Source organism: Lygodium microphyllum, chromosome 3, assembly GCF_053477565.2.
Source record: "Lygodium microphyllum isolate KBCC chromosome 3, Lygodium_microphyllum_v1.1.10, whole genome shotgun sequence".
NCBI lineage: Eukaryota > Viridiplantae > Streptophyta > Polypodiopsida > Schizaeales > Lygodiaceae > Lygodium > Lygodium microphyllum.
The window spans coordinates 178,303,753-178,320,870 of record NC_141137.1 but is presented as its reverse complement, the minus strand read 5'-3'; the positions used below and the strand labels follow the sequence as shown (position 1 = coordinate 178,320,870).

Below are 17,118 nucleotides of genomic sequence, written 5' to 3'. Positions count from 1 at the left end.
CATAGTGTAGCTAGTCAAGGAGATGGGGTATGATTAAGTGCAAAGTTGAAGATGTGAAATTATCCTAGGGTTTTGTGGTTATGCATTGGTTTTGTGCTATGATATGGAACTAAGTACAAGCAATTGGGCTTCGAGAGAGTGTGTCTAAGGCACTATAGTTCCAAGTATAGCACTTTTAGCAAGGTTTTAGACAAGTGTGTGAATACAAGGCTACAATGTTTGTGCTAGAGAGCCTTGAGAAGAGAGTTTTTCTTGCATCCTAGAAGGAATTTTCAAAATGATAAGTCAAGTGTCTTGATGTTGTTGCATGGTGCTCAAGTGGGATAGAGTGCTAGAGAGGTGGTTTGTGTTTAGATGTGACAACCTTTTGAGGTCAAGGGGTTTTGAATTTCAAGATCAAGGGTCCTAATGCAACACTTAAAGGATGCCTAATTTACGACTTAAAGTATTCTCTTACAAGTAAATAAGCTTAAACCTTTCCCACTAGGTCTTTTAGAGTTTGGTTCATTAGCATGCACCAAACTACGCCCAATGCTTTTGCTCTTGCTGATACTTGTTCATCTCAATACTCAATTTTCTCTACCCTGGGTTATCTATATGAATAGTTCTTAGGGTCCCTTTCAAAGCCAATTCTCTTTGCAATTTCAATTGCAAGATTCTTGCTACCCTCGTTGGTCATGCTATGAATCCTACAATCCCATAGCTTATCTACGCAAGTGATAGTGTGAGATTGTTGTGATCAAAGTGCATGAAGGACATCAAAAAATTGTGGAAAGATTAGGACACCCTCAAAGTTTTGGTACTTCAAGGACTTTTCATCATACCCTACATGTTGCACTTCGAGGACTATGCATTTTTTGGACTCTAGCTTCTCTATGGGCTTTCTCCAAGCACAAGGATCCTTTTCTTACAAAAGTAGTGTAAAGCTCCTTTGATATTTATAAAGTATGCCTAGTTAGTAGTCAAATGATTTGCTTCTAAGGATGTAGAAGCTAGTGACGGTGGCTTTCTAGGCCTAGTGCAAGATCAGTAACCTACCTATGCCTAGTTGGGATGGTGGTTGGATACAATTGAGTATGTGCAGCTTGGGTTGGTTGCAAGCCTAGGACTAGGTGTATGGTTGGGATTTTGGTTGGTGAATGAAATTCCGAATGTCCTTGTTGGTGAACAAGATTCCTTCACCCTCCTCCTAGCATGGTTTCTATTTCTTGATGACTAAATTTCAAAATTTTAGTGGCATTGAAGCTATGAGATTCTCCCTATGATTGTTATATTCCTTGCAATCTTAAGTAGGATTCAATGTGGACTAGACAACCTAATCGAGACACATATGAATGGTGTGGTGGGTCATCTTCACCCCTTGCTATTTCACTCCCTACTTAGTAGCTCAATCCATCGCTCAAGATGAGAGCCGATGATGTGCAACTCATCAATGCTTTTATTAGAAGGTGATTTAATCTGATTTGGAACCTATCTAATGTTCCACCCAAGGTAAGAGCATAACCTAAGATGAGACGAGTGGTGGTCCACCTTCAAGGTGAATTGTCCTACTAATCTCTATGATTTTCTAGAGAGACAATGTCTTACAGACTCTTTGTGAAAGAGTGCCACTTGGTGTTCTTTAATGTAGTTACCATAGCTCCTTAAGTGGAATGAGGGTAGGTGATTTTGCACCTTGCTTACACACTTGTGAAATTTAATTGTGTAACATTGTGAAATTCCACAAGCATGCATGAATCGCCTCTATAAAGAATAATTGAATTAGATAAATGACAAAAAAAAATATTATTCCCCTTATCCTCCTAGCCGACTGTCGTGCTGGAGGGGGAGGGGAATAGAAAGTGTGATCAAGCTCCTAGATGGAGCTTGCAGGGGGAAAGAGGCATGTGTGATGCCACGCAAGGAAGGGAGGATCCCCCTCCCCTCACCTATATAAATTGTGTGCAAGCTGAGGAGGGACGATTGAGGTGCTGCCATGAGAGCATAAAGGGGGGCCGCTGCTAGAAAGTTCGAGGAGGGAGTGAAGATTAGATTGATGCTACTGAGTATTTCGTGAAGGGAGAGACCCTGTCAATGTCGTGTGGAGGGAGGAGTCGTCATCTGTTGTCGCAGTCCGCCCTGGTGGGGTTGCCATGAGAGGAAGAGGAGTCGCTGCAGTCTCCGCCTGCCACAACCATTCGCCACGAAGTTGCCAGCTCGCCACAAAGTCGCCCTTTCTCCTTCCACATGGGCTTCTGTCATATCCAGAAGCCTTGGAAGCTTCTTGGAAGCTTCCAAGGTTGGGCCTCCTAGGAAGCCCCTCTTCCTATAGCTCCTTAAGACTATCCCCCCTCCCCCCCCCCCCCCCCCACAAATTCCCTCCTAAGGCCTCTATAAGCCCCTTTCCCCCCCCAAATTTTCCCCTTGAAGGGCCTTCATGTGGCCTATTTAAGCCTTTATATTACTGATGCCAGGAGGCATATTCCACGGTGGATTCCGTGAGGTTTTACGGTGGATTCCGTAAACTTACTTAGATGACCGGGGCTCATACACAAAGAGGATTCTTTGTGCGAGAAGTTGATGGGGACGCCTGTCCTTTTCGGGCGTTTCATTAATTTAGTGTGTACATGGGTGATTCCATAGCGGGTGATTCCGCAAAATGCATATTAAATTAATAAACGTTTATGAGTTTAGAGTGCGCACTCGTAATAAATTAAGGTTAGGATTTATTTCTAACCAGTTGATTTATTTATGTAGCTGAAGACTGCTAGGTATTCGCTTTTGTCGGTTTAATTGTATTATTTTACTAACGATTGTGAATGCTTCAGTTGATGTGTAGAGATAGCAGCAGTGGTGGAGGAAAGCATTGGAGTGTAGCGGGTATTCGACATTTGGACTATATTTTGATAGGCGCCACGCCTATATTTTGTTATGTCTATTGAGACATTGATTATCGATTATTATTTTGTATGCGCTTATGTGCCCGAATATGTTATTTCTATTTGGACATTGAGATTGGGCGTGCCAGACTCTATGGGCACCGTCCATTAGCTTTATTTTCCTATTTTTGTAGAAAGCAAACTCAAAAGCTAAAAGCTTGTCATATTTTTGTAAATTTGGCTATATTTGAGCATGAAGATTGGAAATATACATTAAATACATGCTTTGTGAAGTGCTCACACAAGGCATGGGGGAGATTGAACCCAATTTGTCTCTTGCCTCTTGTCGTGTATGCTTTTACATTGTTTTTTGTGCAAAAAGGTAGAGTTCATTGTTCTTGGGGACCTTCAGGGATTCACTACGTGAGCTATCTGCGACCGATCTGCGCACCAGTGGTATCAGAGCGGAGCAGAGATCAAGAGCTTCCAATCGCTACCAATCTCGGGCGAAGGCGGAGCTCCAGGAACAAACGGGCTCTACAGTCAATCTCGTCGCGAACCGTCGATACAGGTAGACTCCTGGCGATCAAGAACCCCTGTTTCCACTGTCAGATCGCGAAGGACCAGGCTCTGTAGGCGGAGGACCACACATCCATCTCCTTCAACAAGTCGTCAACAAACAGTGAGGAAATTTATAATACATCTTTTCAGAAGCTTAATTGTTAAGCTTATAAGCTTAAAAACAAGCTTATATCTTCAAAATCCAATCGTGAGGTCTCTGAGGACCTCCGATTTTTTCGCGCGGCAAAAAAAAATCGGTCCCCCCCCTCACGAAAAATTACGTCGACTGCTAGTCCTTCATTAAAGCTTATTAAGCTTAAGCTTAATCACTTAAGCTTAAGGCTTTCTGCAAGTTACACAGGGCAGACAAATCGATATACTCCAGGTCCCGCACTTCTGAAGTCAAGTTCTACAAGTCAATTGAAATCAAGTTTTGCAAGTTTTGCAAGTCGGTCTAAGTTCAGCAAGTCAACAACTCTGCAAGTCTGGTAAGTCTGCAACTCTGCAAGTCAGACTAAATCAGAACTGACTAGTGCTCAAAACTCCTAGAAGACTTGTTCGTATGCAAAAACTCTGAACTGGAAAGTTGTTCGCAGCAAGTTGTTCTACCTATCTACAAGTTCGTTGAAGTATTTTCAGCAAACAGAGACAGAAATATTGTAGATTTTCAGAAAATATACAAAGAAATACCCAAAAATACATAGCCTTGTAATCCCAAATTTGAGCTACGCTCATCCCGCTAACCTGATTTTGAGAGAGAAAGGTTTGTTGAGTTTTACAGGATGACTACCCCACATATGGATGATCCTATGGCTGAAGACGACCTACCTGAGCCTACCATGGAACAAAAGCTAGATCTAATCATGCTACAATTGGAAGAAGAGCGAAGAGCTAGGCAAGCATTGCAAGCGCAATTGACAAAACTACAAAGAGCGTCCACCGATAAAGAAGAACCTCAAGCTGAAGATTTGATTCGCCGTACCATCGACGCCACTCTTGAAGCACAAACCATTCGCAAGGAATCCAAGATAAGTAAACGAAGTTTCACGTTTCGCACTTTCAATGGCATAAGAGAAGGAAAGACTGTTTTATCATTCATTAGCCAGTTTGATGACTATTTCCATGAGGAAACTGTTGAGATATCGAGCTCCACTCGTGATATGCCAGGGTGACCGTTGTGTATTTATGTCACCGACTTGTCAGTTGCAGATGCAGTTGGTACACCGCCCCTGAATAATAGCTACATGATAGCTATCCTTATCTACTCTAGTTCGTGGCTCAGTTAGTATACCACCTTAGTTAGTTGAGTTTGGTTTGAGACCCATATCTAGGGTTCTTCTATTTCTTTGTACTAGAGTTCTTTTGGCTTACACAACTAAGAAGAGGAAAACTGTTTTCAGCCTCCACCCTTGTGTGTCTTCCCCCATTGTGCAAGCAAGAAAGCTTCAAGCGAGACTCCTTCCTTATCTCCCACAATCTTGACATGGTATCAGAGCCTTGTTCGTGGTAAGGAGCTCAAGAAAGCAAGCCAAGCTCGCGGTGTTCTGGTAAGAGGAGCAGTGTTGCTTTCATTTTCTGTTTTGGGAGCAGATCTCTGCAGGTTGCACAGCCGAAAATTGCAGGAGTGCATTGTCTCAAGTTGAGACGCCCTTCGCGGTGAAGCAAAAGGGCAGTATGTGCTGCGGGAAAGAGCTTTAGCTCTTGGCGACCCTGTTTTTTTTATTTGAGGCCATTTCGGGGCCTGTTTTGGAGGCGGAAGTTTTCTGCACGCACTCAGGAAAAAGCTTTGTTTTATGCTGTGCGACCACTGTTCTACAGGACGGTGAAAAGTTACCACAGAAATTGCATCGTATGCTTGTGCGTAGAGACATTGGGAGTTACAGAATCATCCTTGGTTTCTGTTTATGTAAAATCGTCACTAGGAAGTGACAGTGTGGTCAAATACCACTTTCGCCAGTTTTGCAGATTTGCCCTTGTGAGGCTGAAGCTGTGTTCTTTGCAGTGACAGAACTTTTTGCAGTATTCTGTAATGGCGTCTGATTCTCTCTCACAGATTGTTACTGAAAAGCTTGACAAGAACAACTTCCAGGCATGGAAGTTTAGAATGACGAATTTCCTTATGGGAAAAGGATATTGGGAATTTGTTGCAGGAAATGAAGAAGAACCAGTTCTTCCTGATGTTCCCAATCAACAGCAAATGCAAGCATTCAAGGCATGGCATGAGAGAGCCAGGAAAGTTATGTACTGGCTGTCTATCAGCATTTCAGACTCTATGATTGTGCATATTCAGGATGCAAGTACGCCAAAGGAGGCATGGGATACTCTGTCAAAGATGTATAGCACAAATACGCAAGCCAGGAAAATGCAGCTCAAGCAAGAGTTGCATAATGTGCAAAGAGAAAATATGAGCATCAATGACTACCACATGAAGGTGAAGAAGATTGCAGATGCACTTGCTTCCATTGGGTCGCCAGTGGAAGATGATGATTTAGTTTCTGTGACCTTGAATGGTCTAGGAAAGGATTATGCGCAGTTTCGGACATCCATTTCAGTTCGTGAAAGATTTCCTGATTTTGAGGAGTTGATTGCTCTTCTAATTTCTGAGGAGCAGAGAAATGGTGGTGCATCTTCTTCAGGAGGAACTTCAAAAGAAGCTGTCTTCTACTCAAATGCTGGAAGAGGTAGAGGCAGAGGTAGAGGAGGCCGATTTGGAGGCCGTGGTAGAAATCAGAATATGCAGCAAACTCAAGAAAACCAGTCCTATGGAGGAGGACGTGGTAACTCTAGAGGCAGGGGGAGCCAAAGAGGTCGTGGTGGATGGCAAAGATGCCAAAATGCAAACAGTAATGTTGAATGCTACTACTGTGGTAAAATGGGTCATATGGCTAAAGACTGCTATAAAAAGCAGAATGACATCATGAATGGAAAACTGCAACAAGGGAATTATGCATCTTCTAGTAGACAGGGTGATGACAGAAATGAGCACTTGTTTATGGTGCAGCACATGAACAATTCTGTGACAAGTGCAGAAGAAAGCAATGATGTATGGTATGTTGACTCAGGTGCATCAAACCACAGGACAGGTCATGCAGAATGGATGGAGGATGCAAGGAAAATGGAAAAACCAGGATTTGTGGAGACTGGTGATGATACTGCACATCCTATTGTGCAGATTGGAAAAATTCCCTTGTCTATGCAGGATGGGAAAAAGAAATACCTGTCCGATGTATTTCATGTCCCGAATATCACCAAGAATCTGGTTTCTATTGGTCAAATGGTTGAACAGGGCTTGCAGGTCAGATTTAATCCTCATGGATGCTTTGTTGAGGATATGAAAAATAAAGGTCGCTTGATAGCAAAAGGAAAGAAGAAGGGCAGAATGTTTACATTGAATGCAGACATGTCTGAATTGAGTGCAGCAATGTTTGCACATGGGACTGGTGTAGTTGCAGATATTGATATCTGGCATAAACGCATTGGTCATGTTAATGTACAGCGACTTAAATCAATGCAGGCCCAAAACATTGTTGCAGGATTGCCTAAATTCAAGGTTGCAGAAATGCATAAGGTATGTGAAGTCTGTCAGTTTGGAAAACAGGCAAGGAAACCATTTCTTAGACATGTTCAAGAGAGTGAGAAGCCATTGGAATTAATCCACTCTGATGTGTGGACTACTAAAGCTGTATCTCTTGGAGGCCGTCATTATTTTGTCACTTTTATTGATGACTATAGCAGAAAAGTTTGGGTGTATTTTATGAAAAAGAAAAGTGAAGTTTTTGGGCATTTCAAAACCCTTAAAGCTATGGTTGAAAAAGAAACAGGTCTGCAAATAAAATGCCTAAGGTCAGATGGAGGGGGAGAGTACCTCTCAAATGAGTTTGCAAAGTTCTTGCAGGAGCATGGCATAAAGCAGCAATATTCATGCAGTTATACCCCACAACAAAATGGAATTGCAAAAAGGAAAAATATGCATATTGGAGAGGTATCTCGTGCCATGCTCAATGAAAAAGACTTGCCAGATTTTTATTGGGCTGAAGCAGTTGCTACAGCAGTCTACATAATGAACAGGACTCCCACTGCAGCAATACATGGAATGACTCCAGAGGAGAGGTATACTGGTAGGAAACCAGATATTTCTCATTTGAAAATTTTTTGTTGCATTGCCTATGTACATGTGCCAGATGAGTTGAGATCCAAGTTAGATCCAAAAGCTGAGAAGTGCATCTTTATTGGTTACTCTCTGCAGCAAAAAGGGTATAGATGTTATAACCCTTCTACTCGTAAGTTTACAGTGAGCAGAGATGTTTTTGATGAGATGAGTAGCTGGTATAAACCAGTGAATGTGATTGATGATGTAGATGCACAAAATGGTAATGCTGCACAGAATTCACAGCAGCAGTCACAAAATATTAGTGGACCTGGAGCGTCCTCTAGTAGTGGTTCACACTCTTCGCCATGGACAGACAGATTGAGATCAGGAGAATCTTCTCAAAGTAATGCAAATAGTGGTATGCAGGTATCACGAAAAGGAAAAGAGAAGGTTGATCAGCCCATGTTTGATGTGAATGCAGGTCACTCTTATGTGGATGGTGAATCCAGTGGCTCAGAACAGAGCATTGATGATGAGTTGGGTATTCCTTCTATTGTTACACCTGGAGTAAGGAAGACCAGGGATGTTTTGAGAGCACCTGGGAGTGAACCCACTTTGCGCAGGTCTACCAGAGTTAGGTATCCTGTGGATAGGCTGAAATATGATGGATTTACAGCCATTCACTATGCATATATGGTCAAGGTGATACAGGAACCAGAACCCACTTCTTTTGAGCAAGCCATGGGAAAAGAAAAATGGGAGAAAGCCATGGATGAAGAAATGGATGCCTTGGAAGCAAATGCTACATGGGAATTGGTACCTTTGCCTAAAGGTAAAAATGCAATTGGCTGTAAGTGGGTTTATAAGGTGAAGCACAATGCTGATGGTTCTGTGAACAGATACAAGGCAAGATTAGTGGTCAAGGGGTATGCACAAACATATGGCATTGACTATGAAGAAACATTGAGTCTGGTTGCAAGGATGGCAACCGTAAGAGCAGTTATTGCTATGGCTGCATCAAAGGGATGGTCTTTACATCAGATGGATGTAAAGAATGCCTTCTTGCATGGTGATTTGCAAGAAGAGGTCTATATGGAGCAGCCACCAGGTTATGTGCATGCTGTTCATCCTGAGTTTGTTTGCAAGTTGAAGAAAGCCTTGTATGGCTTGAAGCAAGCACCTAGAGCATGGTCTGACAAGATAGGACAGTATCTTGTCACTATTGGCTTTCAGATTTCCAAGGCAGATTTCTCACTTTATGTGAGAAAAAACAGAGAAAGGTATTATGCTACTTGTCATTTATGTTGATGATTTGATTATGACAGGTGACAGTGATGAAGATATCCTTCATGTGAAAATGCTATTGAAGCAGAAGTTTGAGATGAAGGATTTGGGAGAGCTGCGTTATTTCTTGGGCATTGAAATGATTAGATCACCAAGTAGGATACAGCTCTTGCAGAGGCAGTATGGATTGGACATGCTGTCCAAATATGGGATGACAGGCTGTAAGCCTATTTCAGTTCCTTTGGAGCAGAATGTGAAGCTGAGCACAGATGCAGGTGAGCTTCTGGAAGACCCTACTATGTACAGACGCATAGTAGGAAGCTTGATTTATATGACTATTACCAGGCCAGATTTGAGCTATGCTGTTGGATTGGTAAGTCAGTTTATGCAGGCTCCAAGGAAACCACATTTGGATGCGGCTAGACGCATACTCAGGTATGTGAAGTCCACATTGCAGTATGGACTATTCTATGAGACTGGGGTTCAGATAGAGTTGCATGGATACACTGATGCTGATTGGACTGGTAGCATTTCTGATAGACGATCTACCAGTGGATATGTGTTCTCTTTTGGGAGTGCTGCAGTCACTTGGAGCAGCAAGAAACAGCCTACAGTTGCCTTATCGAGCACAGAGGCCGAGTACAGGGGTGCAGCAATGGCTGCATGTGAGGTAGCTTGGTTGCATAAGCTACTTTATGATATGCATCAGTCTACAGATGGACCAGTTGTCATTTATTGTGACAACATGAGTAGTATACACTTGGCAAATAACCCAGTCTATCATGCTAGAACAAAGCACATTGAGGTGCATTATCACTATGTGCGAGAGAGGGTTTTACTAGGTCTTATTGATCTAGTTTATGTCAGCACAGAGGATCAGGTAGCTGACATATTCACGAAGGCATTGGGCGCAGAGAAGCTGCGCAAGTTCAAAGACCTGCTTGGTGTACAGGAATTGGGATTGAGCTCGAGGGGGAGTGTTGAGATATCGAGTTCCACTCGTGATACGCCAGGGTGACCGTTGTGTATTTATGTCACCGACTTGTCAGTTGCAGATGCAGTTGTTACACCGCCCCTGAATAATAGCTACATGATAGCTATCCTTATCTACTCTAGTTCGTGACTCAGTTAGTATGCCACCTTAGTTAGTTGAGTTTGGTTTGAGACCCATATCTAGGGTTCTTCTATTTCTTTGTACTAGAGTTCTTTTGGCTTACACAACTAAGAAGAGGAAAACTATTTTCAGCCTCCACCCTTGTGTGTCTTCCCCCATTGTGCAAGCAAGAAAGCTTCAAGCGACTCCTTCCTTCTCTCCCACAATCTTGACAGAAACTTATCCCGAAAAAGATAAAATCAAGTGTGTTACTAATCATCTGATAGACAGAGCATCACTTTGGTGGACCATAGTCCGCAAGAGCATAGAATGTCCTGCTACTTGGGAAGATTTCAAGAAGAAGTTCATGCAGAATTTTCTTCCACCGCAATTTCATGAGAAGGCTATCAAGCAATGGGATTTACTTCAACAGCGAGATCGTGAGCCTATTCCACAGTATACAGAGCGTTTTTGGAATGCACTCCTACAACTACGCATGCTTGAAGACGTGCCAGAGACGACACATAAGCGGAAGTATATGTGTGGACTTCTTGGACATTACTACGCTGAAGTGAACATGTTCAAGCCTGCTACCCTTGAAGACGCCATCTCCTTAGCTCACGACACTGAAGATAAGTTACGCGGAAGAGACAGACGACCACAGCAATTCCAAGCCAACGGTAATTATGGATCTAAACAATTCAATTCCAATTTTAGAAGGTTTAATCTAGGTCGTTTCTCATCACCATCTTTCCGCAAGAATTGGCCTAAACCACCTGCATTACCATCCATTGTCAATCCAAATCCTAAGCCTATTCCACAAGCAAATCCAAATGTACCCAGACTCCCAGCCATTGCAAATAATGTGACCAAAGCCAAGCCAATAGTATGCTACAAGTGTCAACAGTATGTCGGATTTCACTGAAGATGAGGATGATCCTACTACTACTTCCGACACTTTACCAGGTATGCCTACTTCACATTCATTGTTGACTATGAAATGTATGGTGCATGGAAAAGAAAGAACTATATTGCATGATGACGGTAGTACCCATGACTTTATTTCAGCAAAATTGGTAAAGGAAATGAAATTGTATACTGTACCTACGCATTATCGCATAAAAGCTGCATTTTTAGGCACTAGGTACAATGGTACACAAGAAGTACAAGATTTAGAAATTCAAATTGGTCCATACATTGAAAGAAGAAATTTCTTAGTTGTCCCATTACAGTCAAGCGACATTATTCTAGGAATGAATGCCATGGAGACACCAGCATAATCCAAATATAGATTATTCCACGCACACAATGAATATTAATTTTCAAGGAAAATCTATTACATTATATGGTATGCATGCATCTCATATTTTTCCACTGCTTTCGCATACTCAAGCAAAACGTGCACTACGCAAGAATACTAAATCATATCTCATTTGGGTGAATGAATTGCATGCAAAGGAAAATCATCTGCACCCTAGGCATAAGGAATTTCTTGCATATTTTAAGGACTGTTTTGCAGAAGACCTACCACCAGGTTTACCACATTCACGTCCAGAAGACCATAAGATTGATCTAATACCTGGCACACAACCACTTTGCAAAGCACCATATAGGCACAATCAAATAGAGCAAAAAGAAATCCAGAGTCAAGTTGAAGAATTACTAAATAGAGGCTTAATTCGACCTAGCAGTTCTCCATTCGGTGCACCTATGCTCCTAGTCAAGAAAAAGAATAATACCTATCGTATGTGTATTGACTACCGAGCATTAAATAAGATCACTGTTAAGAATAGGTATCCTATACCTAGAGTTGATGACCTTATGGACAAACTGCAAGGATCTTCTATATTTAGTAAAATTGATCTTAAGTCTGGATATCATCAGGTGAGGCTAGATAGATCCGACATATTTAAGACTGCATTCAGGACACAGTTTGGCCATTACGAATTCTTAGTCATGCCATTCAGATTAACTAATGCACCTGCTACTTTCAGTAGAATGATGAACCGTATCTTTCTAAAATATCAATATTGTGTGATTGTTTTCTTTGATGATATTTTGGTGTTCAGTCAAAGTGAAAAAGAGCATTATGAGCATTTATCATTAGTTTTTCAATTACTGAAAGAAAATCAATTGTTTGCAAATCCTGAAAAGAGTAAATTCTTTAAGACGGAAATAGAATATTTAGGTCATATTGTATCAAAAGAAGGAATTAAAGTTGATCCTAAGAAAATTGATGCAATATTGCATTGGTCTGTTTCTAAAAATGTACATGAATTACGCTCATTCCTTGGTCTTGCTAGTTTCTATAGGAAGTTTGTACGTAATTTCTCATTACTTGCTTTACCATTGACCAAACTTCTTAAGAAAGGAATTGTTTATCAATGGACTGAAAATCAGCAGAAATCCTTTGACTTACTTAAACGTGCATTAACTAATGCCCCTGTTCTACAATTGCCTGACTTTAACCGACCATTCTTTCTAGTTGTGACCGATACTAGCGGATCAGGAATAGGAGCCGTATTAATGCAAGACAACCATCCAATAGCATATTCTACTTCTAAGCTGAAACCCTCTGAGCTCAAATATTCCACTTATGACAAAGAACTATTAGCAGTTGTACAAGCATTAAAACAATGGAAGCATTATTTAATGGGTTCAGAATTCATGATAAAGACCGACCAGCAAAGCATTAGACATCTACTTAGCCAACCCCAAATTTCTGACCGTCATATCAAATGGGCTTCCTTCATTCAAAGTTTCCATCTATCATTCAATACCAACCTGGAAAAGAAAATGTAGTTGCTGATGCATTGAGTAGAAGACCTGCAATTCATAATATTTCTATCATATCTTTTGATTCTTTGATTGCTATGAAAGATACATATCACCAGGATATTACTTTTCATTCTGATTGACAAAAATTAGTTCAAAATAATTTCATTCCTGTTGATTCATTGTCATATAATGATGGATTTATGTTTTTTGAAAAGAGACTGTGTATTACTATTCCATTCCGATCATTTGTTTTGAATGAAATTCATTGTCTCCCATATCAAGGTCATAGAGGTATCATATCTACATTACGCATGTTAATTGAAGATTTTTATTGGCCGCATATGGATGCAGATGTATCTAATTTCGTTTCTGAATGTTTGATTTGTCAAAGAATAAAGAGACATCATGGTAAACAGTATGGATTATTAATGCCTTTGTCTATTCCATCTAAACCTTGGGAACATATATCTATGGATTTCATTACTGGTTTATCAAATACTAAATCTAACCATGACATGATTTGGACAATTGTAGATAGATTTAGTAAGCAAGCATATTTCATTGCATGTAAGAAAACTTTAACAGCATCACAAGCAGTACAGTTATTTTTGAAAACTGTTTTTACTAACCATGGATTGCCAAAAGTGATTATTTCAGATCGAGATTCTAGATTTTGTAACAATTTTTGGATTACACTGTTTGCAAATCTAGGCACAAAGATTAATTTCTCATCTGCATTTCATCCAGAAACAAATGGACAAACAGAAGCCACAAATAGTACCATTCTAGATCTTTTACGTGCATACACTATCTCTAAACCTCAGACATGGGATACTCATTTGCATTTATTACAGTTTGCATACAACAATACACCACACACATCTACAAAGAAAGCACCTTTTGAAGTCATTTATGGATATAGATTATCTACACCTGTTGCATCTTTGTCTAATAGAATTCAGAGTGCTGATGATATCGCTACTATGCACAACAGTATTTTTGATGAAGTTAAGGATATGATTGCTAAAGCCCAACAATCATATACCAAACAAGCCAACAAGAAAAGACAAGCCGTGAATTTCAAAGTTGATGATTATGTTTGGCTTAGAATAGAAAAGCGTAGACTACAAAGTGTAGATAGACATCCAGTTGTCAAATTAGCTCCTAGATTCTATGGACCATTTAGAATCATTCATAAGATTAATGATAATGCATTCAAGTTAGAATTGCCATCTCATTGGAAAAATCATAATACATTTCATATCAGTTTATTGAGACAATTTAGAGGCCAATTACCTATCTACCCTGTTTATGAAAACCCACCTTTATTAGAAGAAGAGACTGAAATACTTGAACCAGAAGCCATCATAGACACTGACTACATGACCACTAGAACTGGTCGAAGGTATTCTAGATATCTAGTAAAATTTAAGAACCATCCTGTAGAGGAAGCACAATGGATGCACGCTAGAGACTTAAATGCTTTCCCCACTCTGTTAGCTCCATATTGATCTAATAGCAATTGAGGTTAATTGCTATCCCACCCCGGGGGTATGATGCCAGGAGGCATATTCCACGGTGGATTCCGTGAGGTTTTACGGTGGATTCCGTAAACTTACTTAGATGACCGGGGCTCATACACAAAGAGGATTCTTTGTGCGAGAAGTTGATGGGGACGCCTGTCCTTTTCGGGCGTTTCATTAATTTAGTGTGTACATGGGTGATTCCATAGCGGGTGATTCCGCAAAATGCATATTAAATTAATAAACGTTTATGAGTTTAGAGTGCGCACTCGTAATAAATTAAGGTTAGGATTTATTTCTAACCAGTTGATTTATTTATGTAGCTGAAGACTGCTAGGTATTCGCTTTTGTCGGTTTAATTGTATTATTTTACTAACGATTGTGAATGCTTCAGTTGATGTGTAGAGATAGCAGTAGTGGCGGAGGAAAGCATTGGAGTCTAGCGGGTATTCGACATTTGGACTATATTTTGATAGGCGCCACGCCTATATTTTGTTATGTCTATTGAGACATTGATTATCGATTATTATTTTGTATGCGCTTATGCGCCCGAATATGTTATTTCTATTTGGACATTGAGATTGGGCGTGCCAGACTCTATGGGCACCGTCCATTAGCTTTATTTTCCAATTTTTGTAGAAAGCAAACTCAAAAGCTAAAAGCTTGTCATATTTTTGTAAATTGGGCTATTATTGAGCATGAAGATTGGAAATATACATTAAATACATGCTTTGTGAAGCACTCACACAAGGCATGGGGGAGATTGAACCCAATTTGTCTCTTGCCTCTTGTCGTGCATGCTTTTACATTGTTTTTTGTGCAAAAATGTAGAGTTCATTGTTCTTGGGGACCTTCAGGGATTCACTACGTGAGCTATTTGCGACTGATCTGCACACCAATTACACCTTTCCCCCTCCATAAATTGCCCTTGTAGGCTCTTGTTCATGTGGGCGCAGTAAAGACATTTTCCCCCCAAATTTGACTTGAAGGGTTTTCATGTGCCTCTTTTAAGCCCTTTTTTTTTCTCCCCACATGCGAGATCCCCTCCTAAGGGCTCTTTAAGCCTCTTTTTTCCCCCACACAAAAGAAAAATCCACTGTTAAGGGGTCTTTTACACCTTTTATTTTTCCCCTTTCTTGTGAGTCCTTAAAAGGCCATTAAGCCCTTTCCCGTGGCTTTAATGGGCCTTACTCGCAGAGGATTTTTAAATACCCCCTTCCCGAGTTTTAAAACATTTCCGTGGTTTCTCCCCTTCTCCATAGAAGTATCCCTTCAAAAAGCTTCTACGAAAGAAAGGAAAAGAAAACTCATAAAGGACGGTAGAATTTCAAAAGGGAGTTCGCAAAGCCGCATCCAAGATGAAAGGGCCGCATTCGCAATGGCTCCTAAGAGAGCACAAGGCGCCGCCGTAGGAGGATTGTCTCCTAACATCCACGTGGACATCTCACCACAAGTCCAGGCTTTCCTTCCTAAATTTTTATTTTACATTGTTTTAATTCAATCGTGCATGGATAATTTTATTTTAGGAGATAGGATGCAGTTTTTATCTTAAATACTTTGGTTAATTTTGAAAGAATTAGCTCACGACGAAAGAGTTCAGCCATTAGTATTTTTAATAAAATGAACAAAATAAAGTGAGCAGAAGATTAATATGTGTTTCCAGCAAGTAGCTTTTGTGCATTTCAATGAATTGAACTTAGATTAATGTCCATATTTACAAAACGGAATTAAGATAGTGCACTCCGTTTAGGCATAGAAGTATAGATTGCATGTCTCATTAGTAGGACATACCTTCTTCGGAATGAGTCATTATGGAAAGTGCTAATAATGCATAGGAAATTGCAATGCATGAAATGATTCTTAAGATGCATAACTCTAGTAAATTGGTATAAATGTCATTTTTTCAACTGTATATTTATCAGTAAAAGGCTGCAGGTTTTAGCATGAATCTTGTTCGATGATTAATTGAAATTAAGCTATAACCTAACCTATGCTTGATCTTAAACCGAAAAGTTAGAATTTGAAAATCAACTTACGCGTAGACAATGAGTCATGTGATTATGGAAATGATAGCGTAATTATCTTCAAAAATAGATAGGTTAAATTGGCATAAACCTAAATACCTAAACCTGCAGAGTTCTCATTTAGAAAAGGGGTTAATTCAATGTGATGTATCCCAAGGAACTGAGTAGGGTTAGCCCGATGAAGACATTTATCTAGTCGCACGTATTGCCAAAAATTGAAACTCCTATACCCTAAATACTTGTCCACATTTACGGAATGTAGGACATACTTGCCAGAAGTGATCTAGGGTTTTCCTAAGAATCTCTCACTAAAAAGATGAAACTCAAAACCCTAGGATTGACAAGATGGCCTAATGCTATCACGAACAGATTATTTCGTGACTCCATTCGATGGGTAAACAGTCCCATAATTGATGCGACACTTGTGCAACAAGTTGTAGAGTTCCATGATCTTGTGACAAGGGAATGACTAATTCCTTGTAGTGAGATTGGCAGATTCTTACGCAAGTTATCTTGCAAGAGGATGAATAATCGTCCTAATATAATATCTTTTTGGAGTAAAGATAATTGCTTGGAAGCAAAGGACAAGCCACTAAATTAGAATAACATATGAACTTAAGGTATTGATCAAGTTGGGTTAATAGGGCATGTCCTAACCTAGGATATATGGGATCTTGCCAAACCGCAATTGATCCCGGATCGAGTGCTGGATGCATTAAAAAAAAAGGATTCGCTCCTTAGCAGTTGGCAAAAAATAACGACCAATGGAATTGTTTGTGCTTGTAGTAGCATTAAGAGCACTGTTTTGCTTTGTTTTCTCAAAGAATTAAAGGATAAATGGATATCTAATGCTTCAAGTTGAAGGCCTGAAGGGAGAGGCAGCTTCAGTTACCCCCGACTGCCTGCT

The 17,118-nt window shown here is 40.3% G+C and overlaps 1 protein-coding gene across 1 annotated transcript in view; it reads left to right on the top strand.

Annotated features, from left to right (window-relative positions):
• Positions 1-14,865, top strand: part of LOC148039252 (uncharacterized) — a 63,845-nt gene extending 48,980 nt beyond the window's left edge. Inside the window, exon 7 of the mRNA XM_087675141.1 lies at positions 14,582-14,865. Within this exon, the coding sequence (XP_087531267.1) occupies positions 14,582-14,592 (11 nt within the window). The 3' untranslated portion in view covers positions 14,593-14,865. The remainder of the gene's footprint in view (positions 1-14,581) is intronic.
• Positions 14,866-17,118: the final 2,253 nt, after the last annotated feature.